Consider the following 24,829-nt stretch of genomic DNA (forward strand, 5'->3'; position numbering starts at 1 on the left):
TTCAATTGCTATGGTTGTCCTTTATAAATGAGGAAGGAGACGGAGCATTTAGCTAGCCAGATCAGACAGGTTGAGCTCCTTTCTTTTCCATTTGTGTATCTAGTTATTAATTCGGATGTGGGCCAGGTAGCCGATATGATGCTGATTTGCATGGTCATTCGATTCTCGTGACTTCTATGCGCTTTGACGTGCCCAAAATTTTAATTGCGGGCGCCCCTTTTTGACCGTGCTCTCCTTCAACGACAATAAATGCAATCTCCAGTCTCCAGTACAAAATACACTTGTAATGATGCTCTTATTTTGTTTTGTATATATTCCTCCATCGGATATGTCAATTCCCTAGGTCCAACTACAGCTGCGCTGCACTGCAAACAAAATATTAATATTGAGACTTTTTTTTTAATCTTTTATTAAAATAAAGGATGAATTCAACCCCCCCCAAAAAAAAAAACATAATAGAATGTTTACAATTTACAAAGAATGACTTATTTAATTTTATACAAAACTCATCTTAGTTTGTTTTTAATCGTTTCAATTTTTTAGTTTCTTTTAATATTTTAGTTTTGAACTAAATGGAGTATTTTCAATTTTTTTAGTTTCTTTTAATATTTTAGTTTTGAACTAAATGGAGTATTTATGAAAAAAATTATATTGTGTGATTTTTATTATGATATATAAATCTAAAGTTCACAGGGATGCTGACTTAAAAGTAAAATTTTGTGATCATGGATTCAATCGCTTGATTCATTTAAATTTTAAATATGTTATATATATAAACAAGAAAACTCTATTATATCAACGACATTTGTTAGGATATGTTTATACTTTATTTTGGGCATTATGAAGTTATTAAAAAATCAACTCAATTGTTAGAGATATTTGGAGGATTAAACCAACTCAATTGTTAGAGATATTTGGAGGATTAAACCAACTCAATTCCCACAGCCCATTGTTGATTGTAACTATCTATTGATCTTGTCTGAAAATGTCGACGAACTAACCATCGATGAATAGATATCGATGTTGACTTGGTTATCGATCACGTTACTAATTTATGAAAAGATCTACAGGAGCCTAAACGAGAGAGAACGAGAATGAAAGAATTAGAATGATGGTTGAGAGATTCCCAGCACAGCCACTTTGATGCTCAAGTAAATATTCAGCAAAAGAGGAAGAAAGAAGAACAATCGTCTAGAATTTGTAAATGCACGTGTGTGCATACGTATGCTCGTAAAGTGGGACTACTTTTTATAGAGTTACAATTATGCTCCACATGCTCCAAGATCCACACTGGCGTTATCCATGTTTCCTAAAATAAATGGCTACATTGCCCATCTCTTTCGGACTAAATGGTGGCATTTTCCACGTTCTTTAGGTATTTTCAGCATGTAATAACTTATCACCTTAGTTGTTAACTATTGGAGGCACTACTCCAGTTAGTCGAGGTGATCTGGAATCAAGATTGTTGGCAGTCGGACTCGTCGAGGAGTCGGACTAGGCGCCGAGTCAAACATAGTGCAGAGTCGGGGTTGCATGAAGTTGGGGTTGAACGACGTCGAGGTAACTCCCTGTTAACTTTGACTGCCACCTCCACGAGACTGTTGGCATTTCCCTACCCATGTGACACCCCCTGATTACTCCTTATTGTTGGTTAGTCCTAGGAAGATCGTACCGGTTCCACCGTATAAAAATTTTGTACAAGTGTCGAACCTTTCCTAAACAACCTATTGTGTTCTTTAGAAATTAAATTAGGAATCGTAAAAGGAACTTAACATTATTGATTCCAAATTTAACTTATCTGTTCTTAATGGTTTAAATTTAGATCGCAAGCGGAACTTAACACTATTGATCCAAATCCACCTATGTTATAAAGTTAATTAAATATTTATTTCCAAAATTGGTTCCCAGGTCAAACATGGCGAGACACTAGATCTTCTTGGGTATGTGATCATCCACCACTGCCTCGACAAAGCCTTTAATAGAAATTCAATATTTAATTCCCTAAAATAACATTAGGTTTAACCAAAAGGAACAATCGAATCACAAATTCGAAAAACAAAAAAAAACACAACTTCAAAACAAATCCGAAACTCTAGAATCATATGCCTCTTGTGTTTGGAATTCGTACAAAGAAGAACTAGCATGATGCAGAAAATAATTACTAGTTATATCTCTTCTTTGTATACTAATAACCTCGAGATCTTCTGCCGTATTCCTCGCCTCCTCTTGGACGTCGTGTGGGCGACGATCCTCCAAGATGAACACCACCCAAAGTCTTCTTCCTCCTTCTTTAAAATTCGGCCACCACCACCACAAAGAAATAAGAGAGCAAGGGGAAAAGAGATGGAGAGAGGGTCGGCCACAAGAGGGAGCACAAGCAAGAGAATAAGAATTGATGTCTCATGAGGCCTCCCCTCCCCTTCTTTTATATTACTTGCCCAAGGCAAATAAGGAAAGATTTTTATAAAATTAAAAATCTTCCTCTTGTTTTTCCTTTTCCCCTTTTATTTTTCCTTTTGTTTCCCTTGATTGATTCAATCATTGATTGAATCAATGATTGGATGATTGGCCGACCCCTTGCTTGGGCACCAAGCAAGGGTGGCCGACCCTTTAAAGGAAGGAAATAATCTGGTAAAAAATTTATAAGCAAAGAAGGAAAACTCTTATAAAATTTTATAAGTTCTCTTTTAATTTCCTAATGTGGATGTTAAAAAAGGAAAGTTTTAAAATTTAAAACCAAGTTTTAAAATTTAAAACTTCTCTTCTAAAATTTACTTTTTTAACATGGTTACAAAAATAGAAAGTTTCAAATTTAAAACTCTTTTTTTTTTCTAAAACCGTGAGGATGGTTAAAAGGGAAAGTTTTAAAACTTTTAAATTTTCTTTTAAACCATGTGGCCTAATTCAAATAAGGAAAGTTTTATTTTAAAATCTCTCTTTTAAAACTTGTAGATATCTACAAAGAGAAGATTTTAAAAATTCAAAACACCCCTCCTAATTTGAATTATGTGGTCGGCTCCCTTAATTTTGTTAGTGGACGACCACTTTTGAGAAGGTAGTGGCCGGCCCTTGGCTTGGTCACCAAGCTTTGGGTCGTCCCCCTCTTGGACACCAAGATGGGCTTTATATGGATGGATTTGAGGCTTCATTGAGGCTACGACAAGGACCTAGAGGAGAAATTGATTTTGGCCTTCCGACGAGCTTGAGTATCCCGTGTTCGCCCCGAACACACAACTCAAGTTTATCAATAATAACTCATTCCACTAGAGAATTATTATTGCACTACCGCACCAATCCCAAATTACATTATGGACTCCTTTTTATCATGAGTGTGTTAGTCTCCCTGTGTTTAAGATATCGAATGTCCACTAATTAATTGAGTTACTGACAATTCATTTTAATTAATGTCTTAGTCCAAGAGTAGTACCACTCAACCTCATTGTCATGTCGGACTAAGTCCACCTGTAGGGTTTAACATGACAATCATTATGAGCTCCTCTTGGGGACATTCTCAACCTATATTACTAGGACACGGTTTCCTTCTATAATCAACAACACACACTATAAGTAATATCATTTCCCAACTTATCGGGTCTATTGATTTATCGAGCTAAATCTTACCCTTTGATAAGTCAAAGAAATAAATACTACATACATGTGTTTGTTATTATATTAGGATTAAGAGCACACACTTCCATAATAACTAAGGTCTAATTCTTTTATTAAGTCAGTATAAAAAGAACTTACCTTAAATGGTTCTACTCAATACACTTAGAGTGTATTAGTATAATTTATTAGTCAAGATAAACTAATACTTAATTACACTACGACTATTCCAACGGTTTGTTCCTTTCCATCTTAGTCGTGAGCAACTGTTTATAATTTAAAAAGAACGGATAACACCATCTTCTGTGTGTGACACCACACACCATGTTATCTATAATATAAATTAATTGAACAACTACACTTAACAAATAAATGTAGACATTTGACTAATGTGATTTTTTTATTTCAAAAATAAATGTTTACAAGAGCAAGACTTTTAGTATACACTCTAACACTTATATCACTATCTTTTCCTTCAAGTCAAATCAAAAGAGGTGGGAGTCCGACTGACTGAACTGTTATGTGGTTGGACAAGATGGTTTTGGCTGTCCCGGCTGCAATATCCATGTGGCAAATCCAAAACGTGATTCAGTTAATATCACACCTTAAATGGGTCATGCCTTATTAAATACGTGTCATGCATAATCTATCTTGATCCACGAATCTAGAGAGTGCTAGTATGTCTATGAGGTCGTGTCTCATTAAGGTGACGTGACCATCTGTGGAAAAAAAATGAAGCATCCTCTGCATCACAATGATTATGAAGATGTGGCTGAGATGTGGTTTGATCCATGCGCTTGATCGAATGACCGAAAATCCATCTCACTCTCGTGATTGTAGAGATTAGTCATTTAGAATTGAATGAGCAAGAATATATTAGGTCGAAGAAGGATGTTGTTCCCCTCATTGTGTAACCATTGCTTCTATGTCCACCTCTTGCATCTCCTTCATCTCTCAGCAATTCTATTCCCATTGTATAGTTAGTTTCCATGTTCTTTGACCTTTTGCTCTAATGAATTATTAATCATCTATCCTCTATATATAGCTTATGTAGTCTTGTATTATGTCTTTTAATGATTGTAGAGTCTTCCTCTGCTCCAAAGTATAGGTCCATCAAGTCAAGTTTCACCAGCAGTGTCTTGGATTGAATAAGAACAACCTATGGATCTCAGCCAACTATAGAATAATGTTTTCGAATGGTAACCAGCAGTCAAATGCCCCCCCCCCCCCCCCCCCCCAATTTTTATATAACTTTTTTCAATAGTCATTTGTTGAGCAAGCTACGCTTTCCCATTCCAGTCTTCTTTGTAAAGTGTTGTGATACTTCCACATTCCCTTGTCCTAACTTAGTCTTGACTTCTTCTGAATCCACACAACATGGTCATCCTCTTTCGAGTATACCGAATCCCCCTATTGTCTAAAATCTTTCATTTTTTTCTTTTACCTGAAGAAAATCGAAGGTGAAATATTTTTCTTCTCCTCTTAAGCCAATTTAAATTTTTTGAAGAACTTTTTGTCATCTCACAAGGGGTGAAAACCCTTGTTTTTCTTTATGAAGCATCTGAACCCCATATCTTGGCCGACTCGGTAGTAACTTGAGTTACCCCCAGCTTCTACCTTTAAAACTTATCATTTAGAGCGAGATTACTTTACCGCATCTTAGAAGTTGCAAGATATGAAGTTTGATTGCACTTCATGCCCCATGAATCCATACAATGAGGTATGTATATGATGAATTCCTCTCCGTCCAGCTACATTTAGTTGAAGGACTTTTTAAAATGATGTTGTCGGATCTGTCAATATACACGAACAATTTTTTCACCCTATAGTTGGCGATGAAAGCCTCAACCACCAAAGCATCATCATGAAGAATGTCTATCCCTTTCAAAACCTTGGGCCCAAAACTAATTGAAGGGTCATTCCCTTTTCCCGGCTGGTGCTGACTACATAATTTTTTAATCTTCTATCATGAGTCTTTTAGGCTCTAGTGGAATGTTCATCAGTTGGGTTTCCCAAAATTATATTTACAGTACCTCGAAAAGAAATATTGCCTTTGCTTTTTTTTGTCTTTGTCCTTCTCCTGATTCGCTTCCTGATGAGGTCAAGAGGAACCTCGAGGCTCCTAGGGGGAGCGAGATTGTCGATCTAAATGATGATTAGTATCAACATCATGGTCGGGACGATGACAACTCTTGTAAGGCTCGGGAGATCTTCTTTTACTCGGTTGACTCGATTAGATCTCCGTTGATAGGTCATTCATTATAATTTTCTCATATACTGTTGGCATTCCCGAGTAAAGTGAGTCTCTGATTGGTGGTATACGAAATAATGAGTTGTCTCGGAAGGATCCCCACTAGACTCAGATGCTGTCGTAGCAATTTTCACTATTTACACAACTTTTTCTCCTCTTTGGTTAGTAAATTCCCAATTTTGTAAGGGAAGAGGGAGAGCTTTGTGGTCAAGCTAGGTAGAGGCGGGCACTGGAGTTGAAACTTCCTTTCTTTTTACAAATTCGACTTCCTTCACTTTAACATATTAGAGTACTCAAGCTTACAGACCGCCAAAATCTACTGGGACTTCTTTACCAGAGACCTGAAGAAGTCCCCATCTATTAGATCTTGTGAGAAGACACTGACCTACACTTCTGAGGGAATTAAGGGAGGATCCATAGTACTCCTGTTGGCAATCTGAGATTATCCGTTCAAGTCATCTCGACTGTAAGTTGAATTTAATTCAATATAGTTTAAATTCAGCTAATACCCTATAAATCTCCGATAACAAATTGTTTCTTCCAACAATAATTTATACAATAATTAATAAACAGATAGAAAGATGGATCGGTATCATGGAGGAAGACGACGATTCTAAATGCATATATTATAAATGCTTCTTTCCCAGCAATTCGCCATGTCTGGAGTCTACTTTACTACTCGTATTCATTTTTTTTACAAGATCCTTGAGCGTTTGAATTCTGCAGAGTTTGTTCCAAGGTAACTTAAAGCAAATACAGGTACAGATATATTAATTAGTTTATGACCTGAAATTTTCCTTCAGAAAAAACATATGACAGAAAATGAGTTTTTCCAGCATTAAACGATACCATATTGCAGCATGAAGCACTAAATTAGTCTTAATTGCGTAGGACAGTATAAATAACAGTAAACAGGAGCTATTCAACGCACGTACAACAAAAGTTGGAAACGCTTATCCTTCGAAACGTGCTTTCCTTAAGCGTGATCACAAATCCATCTTCTTTCATCTCACCTGCAAAGCCCAGAATAAAGTCGATGAATAATTTGATCAAACTGAATTTAATTTGTTAGCAAAACCAATGCTTGTCATGAGAATCAAACTAGTTCTTGAAAGATTTGGCGAGCTTTGTTGCTCACCCCAGCTGAAGGGCTGTCCTTTGTTGCTGACTGTAATGTTGGTTTGGCTGCATTAAGTGCACCTCGAGGAAGTTCCTTGAATCAAATGGAGGCATCATCTCGTATTCCGCCGTTGGCAGCATATTCATCTGTTGGTGCACCCTCTCGTTCTCAGCAATCTGTACACAGTCAATTCTTCAGCTTGTTGGAATCATAATCTACTGTTTAAGTATGCAACATTATATTAACATTTTACTGAGTCGATGAAATAGGGCAAAGAATGCAATTCTATCTCGAACTATTTAACAAGTTGTCAAGTAATCAAAAATATAAAATGAGCTAGCTTACCTTGTTCCTTAAAAACATATTGTCATTCTGCAGTTCCATCTCCTAATAAAGAGAAAGAAAAAACATAAGAATAAGAGAAGTATTAAGTAAGAAGAAATTCCACAGTCGATGTTAGGATACGCTATCCTTACCCTTCTCTGCATGTACTCAATTTCAGCAAACAGCAAGTCATTCTGAAACACAGAATCACAATAAGTAGGATGAACAGTTAATTAAGTCATTGGAAAATTAAAGGGCTATTATGTTTACCTTTTTAGATCTTATTTTGATGATTCCTTTCTCCAACCTACTCTCCAGCTGCTTAAGGTCCCTTATGCTCATGGAATCAAGGGACTCACCCATCAGATTCCTGAAAAATTAGGATTTCCTTTTAAGAGAAGCGCCTACTGCATGTTAACGAGGGATGTAAGTTTTTGCTTATGATTGCAGTGATACCTGTTTGTGCTCAGTATGCTGTTGATTTGTTGTCGTAGTTTCGATGTTTCTTGCTGGTAATACTGAAAGCAGACGATGTATCAATCATTAAATGGCTTGCAAAAGTAAATATGTATGCTTGTATTCTAGGAAACGTTAGGTCAACAATTGCATTATTTTGCTTAATTTGCGTGTGTTTATTTTCAAATGGGTCGTTGCAACATAGGCATTTGCTTTATTGTTCAATCTAAAGGTATATAGGAGAAGTTCCAAATCTTTACTTGCTGTAGACAAAGTGAGCGATGGATTTTATAGCTTTGTGACACTAAAGCGTTGGGAAAATGAATGAAAATAGATGAAACAAGGACTCCAATTGTGGTGAAGGATCATATTAGAGTTTCCTTGCACATTATCAAGCTCAATTGGAGCTAGTCACAAGTATTCTTACATGAGCTCGAAATTATGCCATGAATTTTATTTAGTTAGTTCATAATTTATGGAACTATTATATAACTAATTTTAGCCAAACAAATATTGATTTAATTACAAATTTAACTAACGCGTATTAATGCAACAAAACTCAATCGATTTCGTAATTTATGTATATAAATAGTCATGAAAACTAAATGTATTCTAGTTATCCATAGATACTTGAAACTTAAGTTGCTAATAATGCCTAGAGCTCAAAATCTATAGAAATATTATAAATTCTAAATCAAATATCTAAACAAGCAAACAACTTCAATCGAACTTGAATAAATACTAATTTTAAGAACCGAAAAAGATATTACAACACTGTAAGTATATATTGCGATACAAATGTCGGGGTTGATATTAAAAATAAAATTCATTATGTAGAAACTATTTATAAATTTTATTCATAAATAACAACCCTGATCTGTTCATAACATTATTAGAGATTCCTGTAAAGTTGCGCTCACTTAGTTTTTATGCAATAATATTAAATAACAGTTTAGAATTATTAAGTTATTAGTCATATATATCATGGATTTATTTCTATTCGAGATATTTCAGTCATAGGATATTATGTTAACTTAGTTCATCACACAAATGAGCTATTACCTAAATATTATAGAATACAAACCTAGATCATTTTCATATAAGTAGTAAATCCATATTAAAAAAATGTGTGAAATTATGTTACCCTTGTAAGGTATTTCCAAATGCTTCATGATCTTGGTCCTTACATTTTTGTAAGTCATCAACCTATAATGACTTTGATGTATTAGACTATAATTAACCCCTAAACATGAAGCTCAAAAAAGAAAAAACATACAACGTCTTTCAAATTTTGAGGGTATGCCCCTTGTGAAAACATAGATAAAAATTCATTTCACTCTCCTTAATATTCTCTTTTTTAAAAAAAAAAAATCTTAGTGTTATTAAACTCATCATTTTATCCCTAAATCATTTACATTGTTAGACATGTGGTGTCATTATATTAGATTTGAAGATCTATCATGTCATTATTGGATTGAGTAAATTACATTTTCAATTGTTAGGGTTAAATGACATTATCAATATGAAAGCTTTAGAGGGATTTTGAAACTATAAACTTTATGAGCATTTTACAAAAGAATGTAAACTTTGGGAAGTGAAATAAAATTTCTCTTGATCTGTATTGTTTTCGACAATTAATCCCTCCAAGTTAGTGGGGTTATTATGAAGAATGTTGTAACAAATCATTTGACACCGTGAATAGAGCCTTACCAAGTCTCTTTTGATTATTTGGCCTTAACCTATGAGATTTTGCTTGAGAACGTGAAAGAAAAATTCTGTTCAATTGTTAATCAATTGACTTCTGTTGATGAAGCTAACTTCATATAGATGTATTGAAAAATCCATAACACGATCAATTAGGAAACTCTACTATAACGAGAATTTTTTTGTCTATACATGGAAGTGATGGTTAGGGTTTAAGCTAGTCCTAAAGGTTTTTACAAGCCATCAAACTTCAACCCTATAAAACCTTGTATTAACAATAATAAGACTAGATCAATCCATTCTATCTACTCTAGTTATTTTACTCTGTCCACAGCCTCTTTTATATTGTTTTTTTCAGTACTTTGGAGTTATTAAATTGGTTTACTTTCTCCATCTCCCTTCCGTATCATGCTTCTTTGTTTACATTGTTCTAAAAGTAGAATTTATATAGACCCATTTGACCACATACTCTACAGGTTTGTACTGCAAATCATCTCCATCTGCAAAAAAAAATATGATTTAATATGTAGCAAAGTTTAAATTTAAATTATACAAGTTGAATGCTGCGTACAGCGTATATATGTTGTAACATATTGCTTTGTCTTTGATTAACTCACCTACACTAAGCTAATTTATTAGGTTTGAATCCATCAAGATTCAGAGAATATAGCTCAAAAACAAAGAGCATTGATTAAACTTCTTCTCATTCAATGCGATTTCTTCAATTAGCAAATCTGATATCTTTGAACAAAGTGTTGACAAACAGATTACAAAATCCAATAGTTCATTTTGTGTTACAGTTTCAGCCTCGGAATAAAATGGCAAAGTTATGATTGTGCAGCATTGAGGTTATGACACAAACCGAAATGTGCTAATATAACTTCAGACTTAATACTTTTAACTTAATTTAGCTTATTAGATAATAAATTAAATCAAAATTTTATTTGCTATAATATAGTGAGATTCAATCGTTTAAATGTTTTAAGGTGTATTTATTTTCACATGAATTTAAATAAAATTTACTCTTTTAATCTTCTTTCATTTTATTTTTTTTACTGAATTAAAAATCAATTTTTTTTTTTTTATTTCAATCTGCATAAGAAGAGCTCATACGAGTTTTACTTGTATCATGTTGTTTAACATAATTAACTAAAAATAAGATTACTACATGTTCAATTAAATTATTTTTTAAAAATTAAAAAGAATAATTTTATTTTAATTTTTTTAATATGTGTTAGTTCAGTATAACATTCATTGGTACAATTGACATGCATTACACAGGTGAAATTAGCTGTGTCATGCGATCAAAATTGAATTTTATTTACTTGGGTTATGATCTATGGAACTTTGGATTATGGTCTTTATAGGATAAAATAAATTAAGAAGATAAACTAGGAAATTTCAGTTGTCTTAGTTGTGAAACTTCTACTGAAACATATATGACAATTACCAGAATATAATTATCTCTATCATATGAATATCATATTGTTATCTTAATGTATATAATTTGTTGGAGTCACATATATGATACCTTTTCTTACTGTCATTAGACTCTATCAAATTTGTGCATCAACTTCAAATATGATATATCAAGAAAATCATATCATATCAATCAATATGCTCATTTTGTTCTAAAAATTCCATATGAAATTTATGATTATCTACATTTTAGAATTTTTGTTAGTCAGAAAGTTTATTAAGTAACGGAGCCGGAAAAAGAAATAGATTAATTACCTGAGCATTAGCTTCTGAAACAAATCCATTGTTGGTGGTCTCATTACATGCTTTCTTGTACCTCTCGATAGTTGCTTTGACACTGCAATAAAACAAAGTTTTATCGCTTACAAAAATAAATATTAAGTTAACATTTATAAGTTGCAAGTTATTTTTGGTATTAGCAAAACTACGAAAATCTAATAAAGTAAATACTTCTCATGAAAAAAAAAACTCTACTCATAATTAATTCCATTTCCTAAAATCATCTCTTAAAAAGATATCAATGATTCTGTATCCAAATGAGATAAACTTCTGATATTGTAGAGAAACCAACCACTAACTGCAGCTACCGAATAATTTTAGATGCAATAAATGGAGCTCAATTCTATGAACCATCTAAAATCTGAGTAATAAAATTTGCGTATTAGTCAGTAATGTAAACCCTAAAAAATCAATTTTTCAAGCATTTAAATCAATAGCCAACATAGGTAGTGTATGCCACTTTGATGGCAAAAAGAAAAAATCTGGAGGCATGATCATATATCATACTAATGATTAAGAAAAATCTCACTAAGTAGAATGATCAAATCTCATTAACGATAGAAATGTATCCTGAGCACATTGATTATAGCGCATGCAAACTTGTAACTTGCAGTGTGACAAAACATCTTAACACAGCGGATGGAAGTACTCTATATAGAAAATCTAAGCAAGCTATAATTAAGAGTTGAGAGGTACACCTGCAATGGCAAGATCTCCAGTTATTTGCAAGCTGAACAATAATAAAAAACCACTAAGTGGGGATGAGAGACGAGGATGTCAAATCTGTATTTTCAAATATATTATCAAGTAAAGGCAGAAAGTTGTAAGGCTCTGAATAAAGCCACTAGGTTGAATGTCTCATGGGCAACAGAGCTGATCAATCCACGAGATTCTCTAACACAGTCACGAGGCCGGGCATCAATCTCCTAGATGTCTTGTCGTATTAAACACGAAAGAATTAAGTAATAGGATGTAAAATTTCAACTCATGGACTATCTTTTTGGTCATAAAGTGACAAAACAGGGTTTCGATTGCGCCAAATGCAGAGACAAACAAGGAGAGAAGGTTAGTCCAAGTGTTAATCGATAAAGCAGTAAGCAGACGACTGTGGTGCGCCTATTTCCGAGGCCTCTTATTGACTCCTGTCCTTACGCCATAGCTGATCTCTGCTCCAACCTTAGTTTCCTCGAGGATGCCATTGGTCCTCTCTGCCACGGTGGCGCTCGATCCCACGCATGATTGGCCATTTTCCCTCTGCCCATCTGCCATTGCTAGCGTCCCTTTACCCCTAGTGTAATTACCCTGATGCCTTCTTTTACCCGCACACTCTCTTCACAGTCTCACGCTCTCTCTGCGGGCTTCTTGCGGGAGCTGCTCCTCTCCCTTCCTCCCGCTGATGCTTCTTCCAACCTCGGCTCGCTTTTTATACTCCCTATGCAGAGCCAAGACGCAGTGCGTTCGCCCCATTGGCTCCTCAGTCTTCTGCTCCAATTCCGTACTGTACTACTCTCTGCTGGCCCAGTTGCATAATTAAGTAGTATTGATTTATTATGGAAAACAATTAGTAGAGGAACCGTAGGTCACTCATGACGATTAACAGTTGTAATGTAAACAGAGCGAGTTCTGACGTCTGTGAGAGCTCGCGGGTCCTTTTCTTCCAAGGAACGAACTAATGAGAGCGTGACAGCTCTCGGCATCCAGCTTTTCTTTGATCATGGAGTTAGGAGGAGGAGGAGCAGCAAGCAACAACAGGAATAAAGAAGGAGAAAGAGAGGAAATGGCAAAGTTTGCATGATCAAGCAAGAAAGAGCTAGTGTGGGTGGAACGGAGGAGGCGATAGTATTACTAATACAAAACATAGTCACTCATCCAATAACAAAGACTCGACCTTTTTACTGTTCCTACTCTACCTGATCAAATCAAGTTAACTGTTGTAGCTTCTCCTCCCTCCGCGGATCCATTCCTCTGCCCAACAAAGCATTCAAAGGGGAAGCAAGAGACACGTAGAGAAAGACCACCAAACTTTGAGCGATCTATATAAGCATGGCCTTCATCCTGCAAGATCTAACACTAACCAGTGCAGATCTCAACTCCAGAAACCAAAACCAGAAAAAGAAGTAAAGTTCCAACCAAGTAATTAAAAAACAGATGTTTTAATTGAACCTCCGGCCAGATATAGGGGGCGAGAAATATCTAAATGCTGCGCAAGTTTGTTGTCCAACTATTTGTCGAATTGATTGAGAGAATTAAAACTAAACCAGCGAAAGGGGATCCGTCACCTGTTGGTGGCGTACTCGTAGAGGCGCCCGCGGCTGGAGAAGACGACGAGGGCAACGTCAGCGTCACACAGGACTGACAATTCATAGGCCTTCTTGAGCAGGCCATTTCGCCGTTTGCAGAAGGTGACCTGCCTGTTGGTCGTGTTCTCAATCCGCTTTATCTCGATCTTCCCACGGCCCATCTTCGCCGCTGCCGCCGTTGCCGGTGGTGGCTCCATCTTGCCGACCTCGAGAGCAAATTACAAAGACCAAAAACCAATAACAAAAAGAGAAGAAAAAACGCAAGTATATGGATTAGATTGGAGAGAACAAATTTGATATATGATGACAAAATTTGTTCTTTTTCTTACGGGAGAAGCCCTGGAGTAGGAGGAAATCTTGGGCGACGGAAACAAGAAATCTTGAGGAGAAAAGATAAACGGAGACTGCAACAAGAAGCTTTCCAGATATCCTTAATCTTCTCGGCCTGAAGAATAAAGGAACTGAATTTACAGGGCTTGCAAAACTTGTTAACCTTCTCCACTCCTTTTCTCACTTCACTGATCTCTTTTATCTCAATCGATGGTCCAACGAAAACACTTAGAGTGCCCCAGCAAATGAATGAGGATTGGTAATGCAATTAAGTGCGGCATCCATTGCCATCAGCATCAGCTTTCATGGGCAACATCATGAGAGAGAAAGAGGAAAGGGACATGGAAAGAAAGAGTAGTCCAATTAATGGAGAGGAAGTGCTGTGACTGAGACATTGGCATGGGTTGCACTCAAAAAATATGGTGTGGATGAAGGAGAGCAAGGCATAGAGGGGGGACTCCATTGTCCTTTTCCTTCTTTCTTATTCACTTGGTTCAATTCCTTTTTTTTTTTACTTTCAATATTCCTCTCACTTCATCTCGCTATCACCCAAGATTTTGACGTCTCGTCAATCTTTGGCTAGGAGAAAATTAATTAATTATAAGAACATGACATCTACCTTCAAGAACTCTACATATAACATGAGCCTCTTCCTTAATTCTCCTCCATGATCTCCTTCCTCTACTTCATCTACTTTCCTAGGATGAATTTGCTTCATTTAATTATAGTGAAAAAAAATGTTAAACTTGAGGATGGATGGAAGGGGACATGGATAGATAAATGAATGAAGTGAGTAGCGAATAAGTTTGGAAGACGCAATGTGGTTTGTGCATATTAAAGATATTTGACGGTGTCATTGTCATGATTTAAAGGTGTCCCTTGCGAATGCCATTTATATCATTCCATGTGCCTGCAATGCCTTCAAAACCTATCCCACTTGCAACAACTACAAACATACATAGGAAGCCATAATTCTAGTTATTGGCCGCCATATGCATATGTTATTGTTGTTTGGCCTTCAATTTAATGTCTAGATCGTTTTAATCTAATAAATGCGGTGATGCATTATTGGTGCCCGACTTAATTTTGTTTTATTTCTAAATTGTTTATCGAGATGCTTTTGAGATTGATGGAACTACTGAACTTTGTTCTTTATAAAAGAAAAAAATGAACCCAACTTTCTTCATCTTTTGTGAAAAAGAGAAAATATATATGCACATGTAACTTGCTACCGAGGAAGGGAGTTGGTGAAGAATTGTTTTTCTAGAAAAAATAATTGAAGAAATTTCAGTTAAAGTTAGGAAAATTTTATTTTGAAATTATGAAGACCAAGAGATTGAAGATGATTTTTATCTATTTGATTTAAATATATAGAAGTAATGTAATAATATTGTTAACCATGAAATACTTTGAAATTATATAGGGTAACAAATTAAAATTATGTGAAATGTATATTTGGACTATAATAGTAGTATAGTTATAATGATCAGATGAAATGTCTAGTCTTAAAAAATATGTATGGAATTAAAGAAAATACATTAGCGGTAGGTGTTTTTCATATAAGAATAAACAATAGGAAGGTCCTAAATGTTGAAAAGTGTCTCTAATCTTCAAAAAGGATGTTGACAAAATATGCTTTCCACATAGCAATCGCACAACTACGTCAATAATTAGTCAACGTAATGAAAATCTGATCAAAGAGATTTAGTAGGGTTGACCCATGCAACATCTGATGAAAATCTCCCATCTAAAATGGTAGCTAGAGCTAACTTTAATAAGTCAACAGAGTTTGATATATACACATTTTTTAGAACTACGTTGGATATGAACCTAACTCTGCTGGTGTCTTGTTTTCTCATCTATCATCTGACACCTAATTTTTTGTTAAAGTAATGCGCGGACCAGAAAGGAGCACAAACGACTAAGGTTCTTCAAGTTAGGTATTGATGGCGGAAGGTGCAAGTGCAACAAGAAAAGAAGAGGTTGACATATATCTCGCAACAAGTCATTAATGCGTATGCATAAATATTGGTTTAAGTTGCTGCATGCTCGATTGTGCATGATCAACTACCTTAATTGATCAAGTCATGCCGCTCTCGTCTCTCGATCTCTTCACGGCATCTTGTTGCCTGGTTCTTCTTCTCGGACATGCAACCATTTGTCAGGGGTCGCCATCGCGCGCGCCGCGGGTCTTTCCCGGACGGCGGAGATATATTTCATGGGCTGATTTGAACGTGAGAAACCACTCGAGGTACTATTCGGATGCCAAATATCGGATCTCCGGCAGAGTCATTTTGGTCTCCAAGGACGGCGCAGGCGATTCAAGGACCGTGCAAGGGGCAGTCGACATGGTCCCAGACGGAAACGATAACCGAGTTAGGATTCTCATAAGTCCGGGCATTTACAGGTGATTCAATATCTAGCTAGTCTGATAAACTTTCTTGACATTTCAAGGATAGCTATGTTACGTTCATAATTTCACAGGGAGAAAGTAGTAGTTCCTGAGACAAAGCCTTACATTTCATTCATCGGGAGGGGTAGCTCAGAAACCGTGATCACGTATCATTTAAGGGCAGCGGATCGGTATTCCAACGGCCAAGCTGTTGGAACCTACGACTCTGCTTCAGTCGCCATAGAATCGAACTTCTTCTGTGCGAATGGAATTACTTTTCAGGTAATAAAGTTAATCACACATAATTCGTTCAGCCTTGCGCTTTTCCATTGATTGCTCGAACGCGATGGGATAATATATAGAACACAGCTCCCGCTGCGAAACCAGGGGAAGAGGGAGGGCAAGCAGTGGCACTGAGACTGACAGGAGACAGAGCCATGTTATATCGTTGCAGGATATTGGGATCTCAGGACACACTCTTCGACCACCTCGGCCGGCATTATTTCTTCCAGTGCTTCATCCAAGGTTCCATCGACGTCATCTTTGGCAGTGCCAGATCCTTGTATCAGGTAAAGAAACAAACCGGGTCTCCATGGTGAGGGATTAAGCAGAGGATATCTTAGAAGTTGTTTTGGAGCAGAGTTGCAGCCTTCACTCGGTTGCAGAAAGCTATGGAGCAGTGGCGGCATCGCAGAGGAACTCCCCGTCAGATAATTACGGCTTCTCCTTCGTTGACTGCAAGCTGAGTGGGACGGGGAAGGTGTATCTGGGAAGAGCATGGGGGAGATACGCGACGGTGGTGTACTCCAATTGCCAATTGGAGGGCATCGTGCTGCCTGAAGCGTGGAGCGACTGGGGAGACGCGTCACGGAGAAGGTATGCATGGATTGATTTATTTGAATCCTGTAATATTTCAACTTAAATGGGTAAAAATTTCACATTTAGTATGAGTACTTTACCAGTGGAGACTGTCTTGATGAATTAATGAGTAGTGTAATAGCTTTGTTGTTTAATTAATCATGGCAGGACAGTGTACTTCGGGCAATTCAACTGCAAGGGAGAAGGTGCTGAGCTGGGAGAGAAGGTGGGCTGGGCGAGATCACTCAGCTACGTGGAAGCGAAGTCGTTTCTGGACAGGGGATACGTCGATGGGGAGCGATGGCTGGATCTTTAATCGGCCATGAGCCTGAATATTCAATTCTTGTGATTGTTGAACACTTGAGTCTGCAATATTCTTTCTTGGTTCCTCTAGAAGTGACAGTTTGATAGTAATTCATTTGAATAACTAAAATTTATGTTCTTTAAAATTATATGAACCAAAGCCTTTATTTCTTGTTTTTGTACTCTCAATGGAGATAGTAGCCATGTAAAACCTTTTATAGACCCTCCATATTTAACTAATTAGAGATCCTCCGTGCAAATATCATAATCCATAACTAACAATGTGTCATAACATAATTCAGCGCAACTAACACTTGCTACTATATTTTTACATGCATTATTATGAGCATGGATCCGCAGGGGAGAGGAAGACCTTGCATTGAATCAGCATCGAGCACACCTTGAACCCAGGAACTACTGTGAACCCGACCGAGGTGGGTCGATGGCCGTCATTGTTGTCCACTACGCTCTCCATGTACACCTCGGAGAATCGGTTGCCTCGCTGAACTTGGAAGATGTGCCGGTCGGACTCTTGCTCGAACGAGAAGAACAAGGAGTGGAGGAGCCACACTCGCCTAGCCATCTTGACAAAATGTGAGAAGAATGCTGAGTTTGGGAAGCCCCGGCCGGAGCTTAGCATGGCCCTCCTGTGATCAAGATTGCCAAAGAACGATTCTTCCATCTTTGGATGCACAAGTTCCAGATACTTCGACCTAAAGAAGCTTGCGATTGCTGAGTGTTGACTGAGCTTCTTGATTTGTTCAACATACCTCAGCTGGCTGAATTCTTGGAAGAACTCCTGTGAACTCCATTGTAGCCTGTCTTCCAAGGCAACAAGATTGAAATTTTTGAGGTGGAAGTTGGAGAACATCTTACTACCCACATACGACTCATACGCAAATATCCTATGATCAGGCTTCTTCCACCGAAACACATCAGGTTGGATTGTGGTGGCAGCAGCATTAAGATCCCAACCAACTGACTCCATTTCATTCTCCATCAATTTTACAAAAGTTCTAATAGATTTATAGGTGCACCGAAGAATGGCAAGGAAATGGGTGGGGTTTAAGCCGGAGGGATGCAGATCAACCAAGGCTGAAATTGAGCGACCGGGATGGAGCTTCAAGTCCAAAGCTCGATTCTTTTTCTCTACCTCAAGGAGCTCAGCCTGCAGTGAGAACCTCTCAGAATCCTTGAGCTTGAGGTCAGCCTTCAACTTGTCTATTGTGATCCGATAGGTCTTGATTAGATTGTGCTTCTCTTTGATTTGAGCAGCGACGACTCTGTTAGGGTCACAAGCAAGATGCGGGATGACCAAGTGGTTATTGTAGTAAGTCTGCTTGAGCTCTGAGACTCGTTTGAATTCAGCAACAATTGCTAAATCAGAAGACTGTATCATGTCAGGATTATATGGAGACTGTGCTAATTGGAGCTGCGCATAGAAAGCTTTAACCGCAGAAATGCTCGCGAAAAGGTTTGCTAGGAGGGATTCCATGGCATCTTTCTCTTTCAAAAAGAGACTTTCTTGCTGCTTCTCATGTTTGTATTTGCAGAAACCATTATCTAGTGCGAGGATGGACTTGCCCCTGAAGTTCTGATACAGCTTAATCTTGTGGATGGAATCAGCATCCTCATCAAGAGTAGAGTAAGCACAACCAGCAGAACTTGCAGAAGGGCCGCGGAGATGGAGGATCTTGTTGAAGGTCCAAGGCTCCGATCTATAGGATTCCATGCCTATTCCTGTTGCAGATTGGAAAGAAATTCCACTAGAATTAGACTCAAAGATGGCCAGCAAGAGAGCAAAGTGTGTACTACTTTCGGTTGAGTTTTTCTCCAACTTTAAAGAGAATATACATACAAAAGAGGAGGAAAGCCAAGTAAATGACTAAAAGAAAGAGAAAGAAAGAACAATGGCATATTCGAATCATAAAAAGGTAGAAAGATCGGAGAGTTTATGATTTCTTTGGTACATCGGATTCCTCTGATTGATTTGGAACAATAACACTTAGGATGTCTCCCCCACGATGGGTAGCCGAATCTTTAAAGGACAGCATACCTTTGGCGTATGCATAATTAGGTGGAAGAAAGTAGACGAAGGCCACACTCGTATGTTTGGATGATTAAACTCAGACCACGGTTCCCAGAAATGACATATTCTTATTCCAAGAGTATACAGTGAGCTCATTGATCAGCGGAATTCTTCTTCTTAATTTCAACCATCAAGATAGATGTGATCCTAAAAGCCCTCTTAAATTATATGATAGAAAAGACACAAGAATAAAAAGGCACAGCCCACAACTTTGCCTTTTTATGAGGACCAAAAAAAAACACTAAAGAATATGCCATCAGTCGAATTCAGAGGATACTGACAGAATCAAAACAGGTCTAAAATTATTACAAAACCAACGAATTTATGTGTCAAAGACTAATCTCCCGCAGACAAAAAATTAGTGAAGACAAATCATCATGCGATCATCGGAAAGGCGGGACCTTGTGCGCATACCCGTGCTTTCGCCAGGCACCACCGGCGATGACGGAAATAGCGACAGCGGAGACCCCAAGCTGGAATATTTCAGGGAGACTCCGTCTTCCTCTTGTGTCTCCGATGGAATCCGTGCTAGCTTGACCTCGGAAAGAGGATAGAGAGACGAAGGAACGAGGAGGAAGGCGGGAAGGACAGTGGAGTGAAATGAGTAGATGGAGCAGAGCAAGCGTTTGCGCATTGGAAGACGCTAAGAAGGGCCTCGGGTTTTGGTTTTAACTACCCAAAATACCCCTGAAGAACCATACTTATTACAAACCCTTCCATATACCATTGGACTGTGTATCAGTGTATGGGTTTAAGGCGAGGATAGAAAAGGAATACGCTCAGTTCGAGGTTGACGGAACACAGTATCTTCCAGCTGCATCTCAGGTGGGATTTTTTGTCGTCTGGGAGAGGTATGAGGTTTCTTTTAAAAGAAAGTTGAATAATTGTATTTCGGCGAAGGAATAATTGGGAGGGTGATCAGTTGTTCAGAGAGAAGAGTGTGAGTTGGAACTTGAAAGACATGACAAGCGTAAAAATTTGACTCAGACATAGCGTCCCATTTTTTAAAAAAATGAAATGAAATGAAATGAAATGAAATACAAGATTGTTTTCGATATTTCTATTGATTCATTTGATCTGTAGATTTTACCAAAAAAACAAAAAAAAAAAAAAACACCTCTACTTAGGGTTTTATGTTGTAAAAATGCCTTCTTTTTTGTTTTCTCAAATTAGTTTATAATTATTTTAATATTATAAATTTATATATTTTTTAAAAAATTGTACAAGTTAGTAAAAAAGAGGTATATTTAGATTTTTTTTACTTATTAACTTTTTTTCCTTTTATTATGGATATTTAAAGACTTATTATAAATCGACTCAACATCTTACCACCGTAAATTTGTCCGGTTTAAAACAAGAGGGAGAAAAGTCTAATCTGGCCTAAATTCTCAGATAGATTTTGTTTTAATATGTAAGCATTACTCTTTTAGTTGGTACTATATAAATTATTGTATGTCTCAGTGTATATCAAAATAGTTATAAGATGATAGATTTATAGAATTCAGTAAGGATTAAATTCTGATAAAGATTAAGAAATTATTTTCTCATGAGATAATTAGTTTTAATTTTTTGATTTACTTTCTTCCAATAGTGTAGAGTAGTTGTGGGGACGTCAAGGAAACAGATTTTACCTTTTATAGAATATGTAGGCGATTGTGTGTATTTGAAATAGTATCTCTTGATGTATCTTTTCAGTGACAATGAAGGCAAACGAAGAATTAATTTTTCACCAGGGAAAAGAACTTCATTTATACATCATTCACATTACGTTTCTAAGTTATATAAAAGGGAAATAAATTACAGGATCAGTTTATAGCCAACTATAAAATAGTTAGAGAGTGGAAGGAGTTTTTTCTTGAACGCATGCATCCATTGGGAATTAATGCTAATCCTATTGTAATAAATTTGTCACCATCTAATTAACTGCGCATCTCGTGGGCACCTCACAAGGGAAACCAAAATTGTATTGCCAGTGGAAATGAATTCACACTTTCAATTGAAGGATCGAAAGATGCGATAGGGGGTGAATATCGCACGTTAAAATCTTTTTTTTTTGAAGCATTAAAACAAGAGTAGTGCAGAGGAAAATAAATAACTCATTTTGATTACTTGGTTCGAAGCCTAGGTCAACTCCTACTCCAAAACTCGCGATCTCTTGATTGCACCATTAGGTAATCCACTAAAACTCTTTTTTTTAAAAACTTCAGAAAGAAGTAATTCGTACAGATGAAAAGTCTAAGATAGTAACAACCTACTATCTTATCTGAATTTAAGTACAATGCAAGATAAGTTAAAATTATACCGAACAAATATGAAGTGATGAATATCGTCGGCAGTTTATCTGAGTAGTAGCTTGTTTGAGGATATAATGTAGAGTTGAAACATGAACTGAGACTTTGCATAGAGATGAATAGCAAATTTGATTGTTTGGGTTAAGCATTTTTTAGGAACTCATGCTTGGATTTGATTTCTAATATTTTGACTAATTAAAGATAAGTATGTTTGTTGGTTTTGTTTGGTTTATAGCCAAGTTTTGATTTATTGTACACAATTCTTTGCGACCCAAATACTATATTTAGACACTTGGATCCGAGTTCAAATTTTTCTAACATTTTCTTGAGTCGCTCGACTTGACCTTTCAAGTTGAATTTTTTTTCCTCAAGTTTTGCAACTTGAGTTGAAGTTTCGACTTGAACTTGGTTAGTCGAGTTATTCAAGTTAACTTACTCCTTAAGGTGGTTTATTCCCTTAAGTAGTAAGTTATTTTATTTTTCAGATTTTGTCAAATTTTTAAACAAACATTTAACTACTTTAAGTAAGTTTGACTTGAAATAAAAAGTTACCATATTGGGACCTTCGAAAAAGGATATGGATTCGTAGCTTCTCTCAGACTTAGTGTCGATCTCAGACTTATATTCTTCCTCGAACTCGGAATCACTTCTTGCCATAAGAGCAAGATGACTCGAGTGCTTCGGTTCTTCTGCATCGAACTCTTCGGAGGATGACTCATCTCACATCGCTTGAAGGGTCTTCTTCCTTCTTGTTGATTTTGGTTTTTCCTCCTTCCGATTAAGACATTCGTTTTTGAAATATCTCTTCTTGTTGCATCCATAACAAATCATTTCTGATTTGTTTTGCATTTGGTTAATTGATGCCTTCTTGGTGCTCCTTTTGAACTTCTTTCTTCTTAGTAGTTTTCAGACCAGGTTGACCAACTTTTCTTCATTGGTTGAGTCTGAGTCAGACTCACTTTCTGGTTCATTCTTGATTCTGGTCTTGGTTTCTTTCCTTGATCCTACATATAAAACAATCCCTTTCTCGGCTTAACTCAAGTTAGACTATTCATATAATTCTAATTCATAAAAAAGTTTGTCTAATTTAAGAATTGAAAGATCCCTTGAAAATTTGTATGCATCTAATATTGATGACCACAAAATGTTTGTCGGGAAGACGTTTAATGCGTACCTTATCATGTTATGATTCTCTAAGTTGTGTCCGATCAAATGTAGGTCGTTGAGGATATCCTTTAGTCGAGCGTGTAATTGTGTGACCGTCTCTCTGGGAAGTATTTTAATATTAAATAAATTATTTAATAGTAAATCTCTCTTATTTACCTTAGATTCATCAGTTCCTTCATTTAACTTTACCAGATGGTCCCACAGTTCTTTTGTATTTTCATACAGCCCGACTCGATTTAGTTCTTCCATGGTTAGCCCGCATTGGATGGTGTTGATTGTCTTGTAATTTAGTTGTGTCTTCTTGATCATCAGGGGAGTCCAGTCTTCTGGTTCTATGGGCTTTCCATATACCATTGGAGGAGTGTATCCTTTGAGTATGAATCAAAGCTCGATATCAGACTTGAGGTAGCACTCCATTCTGTTCTTTCAGTAGTTGAGGGGGAGGGATGAATATCGTACGTTAAAAACTTTTCCTTTTGAAGCTTTGAAATAAGAGTAGTGCAACGGAAAATAAATAACTCGTTTCATTTACTTAGTTCGAGCCTAGGTCGACTCCTACTCCAAGATCCGTGATCTCTTGATCATACTGTTGGGCAATCCACTAAAACTCTTCTTTCTGAAACCTTCGGAAAGAAGTAATTCGTATAGATGAAAAATATAAGATAGTAACAATCTACTATCTTATCGAAATTTAAGTACAATGCAAGCTAAATTAAAATTATACCGAATAAATATGAAGCGATGAAGATCGTCGGTAGTTTATCGGAGTAGTAGCTTGCTTGAGGATGTGATGCAGAGCTGAAGCACGAATTGAGACTTTGCAGAGAGATGAATAGAAAACTTGATTGCTGCCTTAAACCTCGAACTCCCCTTTTATAAGCATGGTTCAGTCGACTGATAAATCCATCAGTTGACTAATTTGTTCGATCTACCGAACCTCCTATCGGTCGACTGAACCTTGTGCTTTCCTTCTTTGCTGAGATCCGATCTTTGCGCATTTATGAGCTTTAATGGTTCGATTGACCGATCACCTTGTTTGATCGATCGATCACCTTGTTCGGTCGACCGATCACGTTGTTTGGTCGATCGAACAGTGAATTTTCCATGTTCACCAAGATTCACACTTAATTCATCATTAATGAGGTGATTATTTGGTCGACCGATCCCAGGGTTTGGTCGACCGATCAGGCATTAATCGGACTCTACTCTGGTTTGATCCCTAGTCTGAGTTTTTCTAATTCGGTCGACGGATCCCTGGGTTCGGTCGACCGATCAAGCCAGTTCTTACAAAATAGAGTTAAACAGTATATATCCCTACAAAATAAAGGTTAGCATAGTTATATGATGTATGAGTAGTATTCGACAGTAATACTATCTTGATCTCAATTTGGAAACTTTTCTGATTTCTTCAGTTGGATCATCGTCCTAGAGTTTGTTCCTTTTCAGAATACAACCTCACTATCACTCCTCTCTAGTTGTTTACCTCAACCTACCTGCCAAATATTGGTCCTCCAAACCTATTTGGACTTTGCCACTTAGCATCTTATCGGCTCACCAGGACTTTCCCTCGATTTTTAGTCCTCCATACTTATTGAGTTTTTCTGCCAAGTATCGGGTCCTCTCAACCCTGTCTGGCTTTCACGATCTGCTAAGATTTTTCCTACCTAACTACGACTAGGGCTTTCACTGGTTGAGTAAATAGTCTGCACACTTAGTCAACTTATTAGATCACAAAAAGACTTAACTTAAACCTTTGACAGCATCAAAACTCAAGTTCGATTATGGTGCATCAACAATCTCCCCTTTTTTGATATTTGGTAACCAAGGTTCATAGTTAAGTTAATAACATATGCAAAGATAAGTAAACAAGCATTTTTTTA

General features: G+C 36.8%; 3 protein-coding genes across 5 annotated transcripts; 1 reads left to right on the top strand and 2 right to left on the bottom strand.

Moving 5' to 3' along the window:
- Nucleotides 1-6,585: 6,585 nt before the first annotated feature.
- Nucleotides 6,586-14,229, bottom strand: LOC122012617 (agamous-like MADS-box protein MADS1). 2 transcript variants are annotated; one of them, XM_042569222.1, is made up of 8 exons: nt 13,499-14,228; nt 11,196-11,277; nt 7,758-7,819; nt 7,572-7,671; nt 7,454-7,495; nt 7,323-7,364; nt 6,996-7,153; nt 6,586-6,870 (listed from the first exon to the last, which is right to left on the bottom strand). In XM_042569222.1, exons 1-8 carry the CDS (start codon nt 13,714-13,716, stop codon nt 6,867-6,869), a joined length of 708 nt encoding a protein of 235 aa, XP_042425156.1. In that variant the 5' UTR covers nt 13,717-14,228; the 3' UTR covers nt 6,586-6,866. The 2 variants fall into 2 exon arrangements, with proteins under 2 accessions (XP_042425156.1, XP_042425157.1); XM_042569223.1 differs by lacking the exon at nt 6,586-6,870 and having other exon boundaries at nt 6,991-7,153; nt 13,499-13,725; nt 13,849-14,229.
- Nucleotides 14,230-15,903: 1,674 nt separating this feature from the next.
- Nucleotides 15,904-17,662, top strand: LOC122012619 (pectinesterase QRT1-like). Its single transcript, XM_042569226.1, has 5 exons — nt 15,904-16,256; nt 16,334-16,523; nt 16,604-16,810; nt 16,882-17,117; nt 17,268-17,662. Exons 1-5 carry the CDS (start codon nt 15,937-15,939, stop codon nt 17,413-17,415), a joined length of 1,101 nt encoding a protein of 366 aa, XP_042425160.1. The 5' UTR covers nt 15,904-15,936; the 3' UTR covers nt 17,416-17,662.
- On the bottom strand, nt 17,607-20,162 carry LOC122012618 (protein GRAVITROPIC IN THE LIGHT 1-like). Of its 2 annotated transcripts, none has more exons than XM_042569224.1 (2): nt 19,906-20,162; nt 17,607-19,142 (listed from the first exon to the last, which is right to left on the bottom strand). In XM_042569224.1, the coding sequence occupies exons 1-2, from the start codon at nt 20,123-20,125 to the stop codon at nt 17,743-17,745; spliced, it is 1,620 nt and encodes a 539-aa protein (XP_042425158.1). In that variant the 5' UTR covers nt 20,126-20,162; the 3' UTR covers nt 17,607-17,742. The 2 variants fall into 2 exon arrangements, with proteins under 2 accessions (XP_042425158.1, XP_042425159.1); XM_042569225.1 differs by having other exon boundaries at nt 19,893-20,048.
- Between the last annotated feature and the right edge of the window lie 4,667 nt (nt 20,163-24,829).

The sequence above is a fragment of the Zingiber officinale genome, chromosome 8A, assembly GCF_018446385.1.
Source record: "Zingiber officinale cultivar Zhangliang chromosome 8A, Zo_v1.1, whole genome shotgun sequence".
Classification (NCBI taxonomy): Eukaryota; Viridiplantae; Streptophyta; class Magnoliopsida; order Zingiberales; family Zingiberaceae; genus Zingiber; species Zingiber officinale.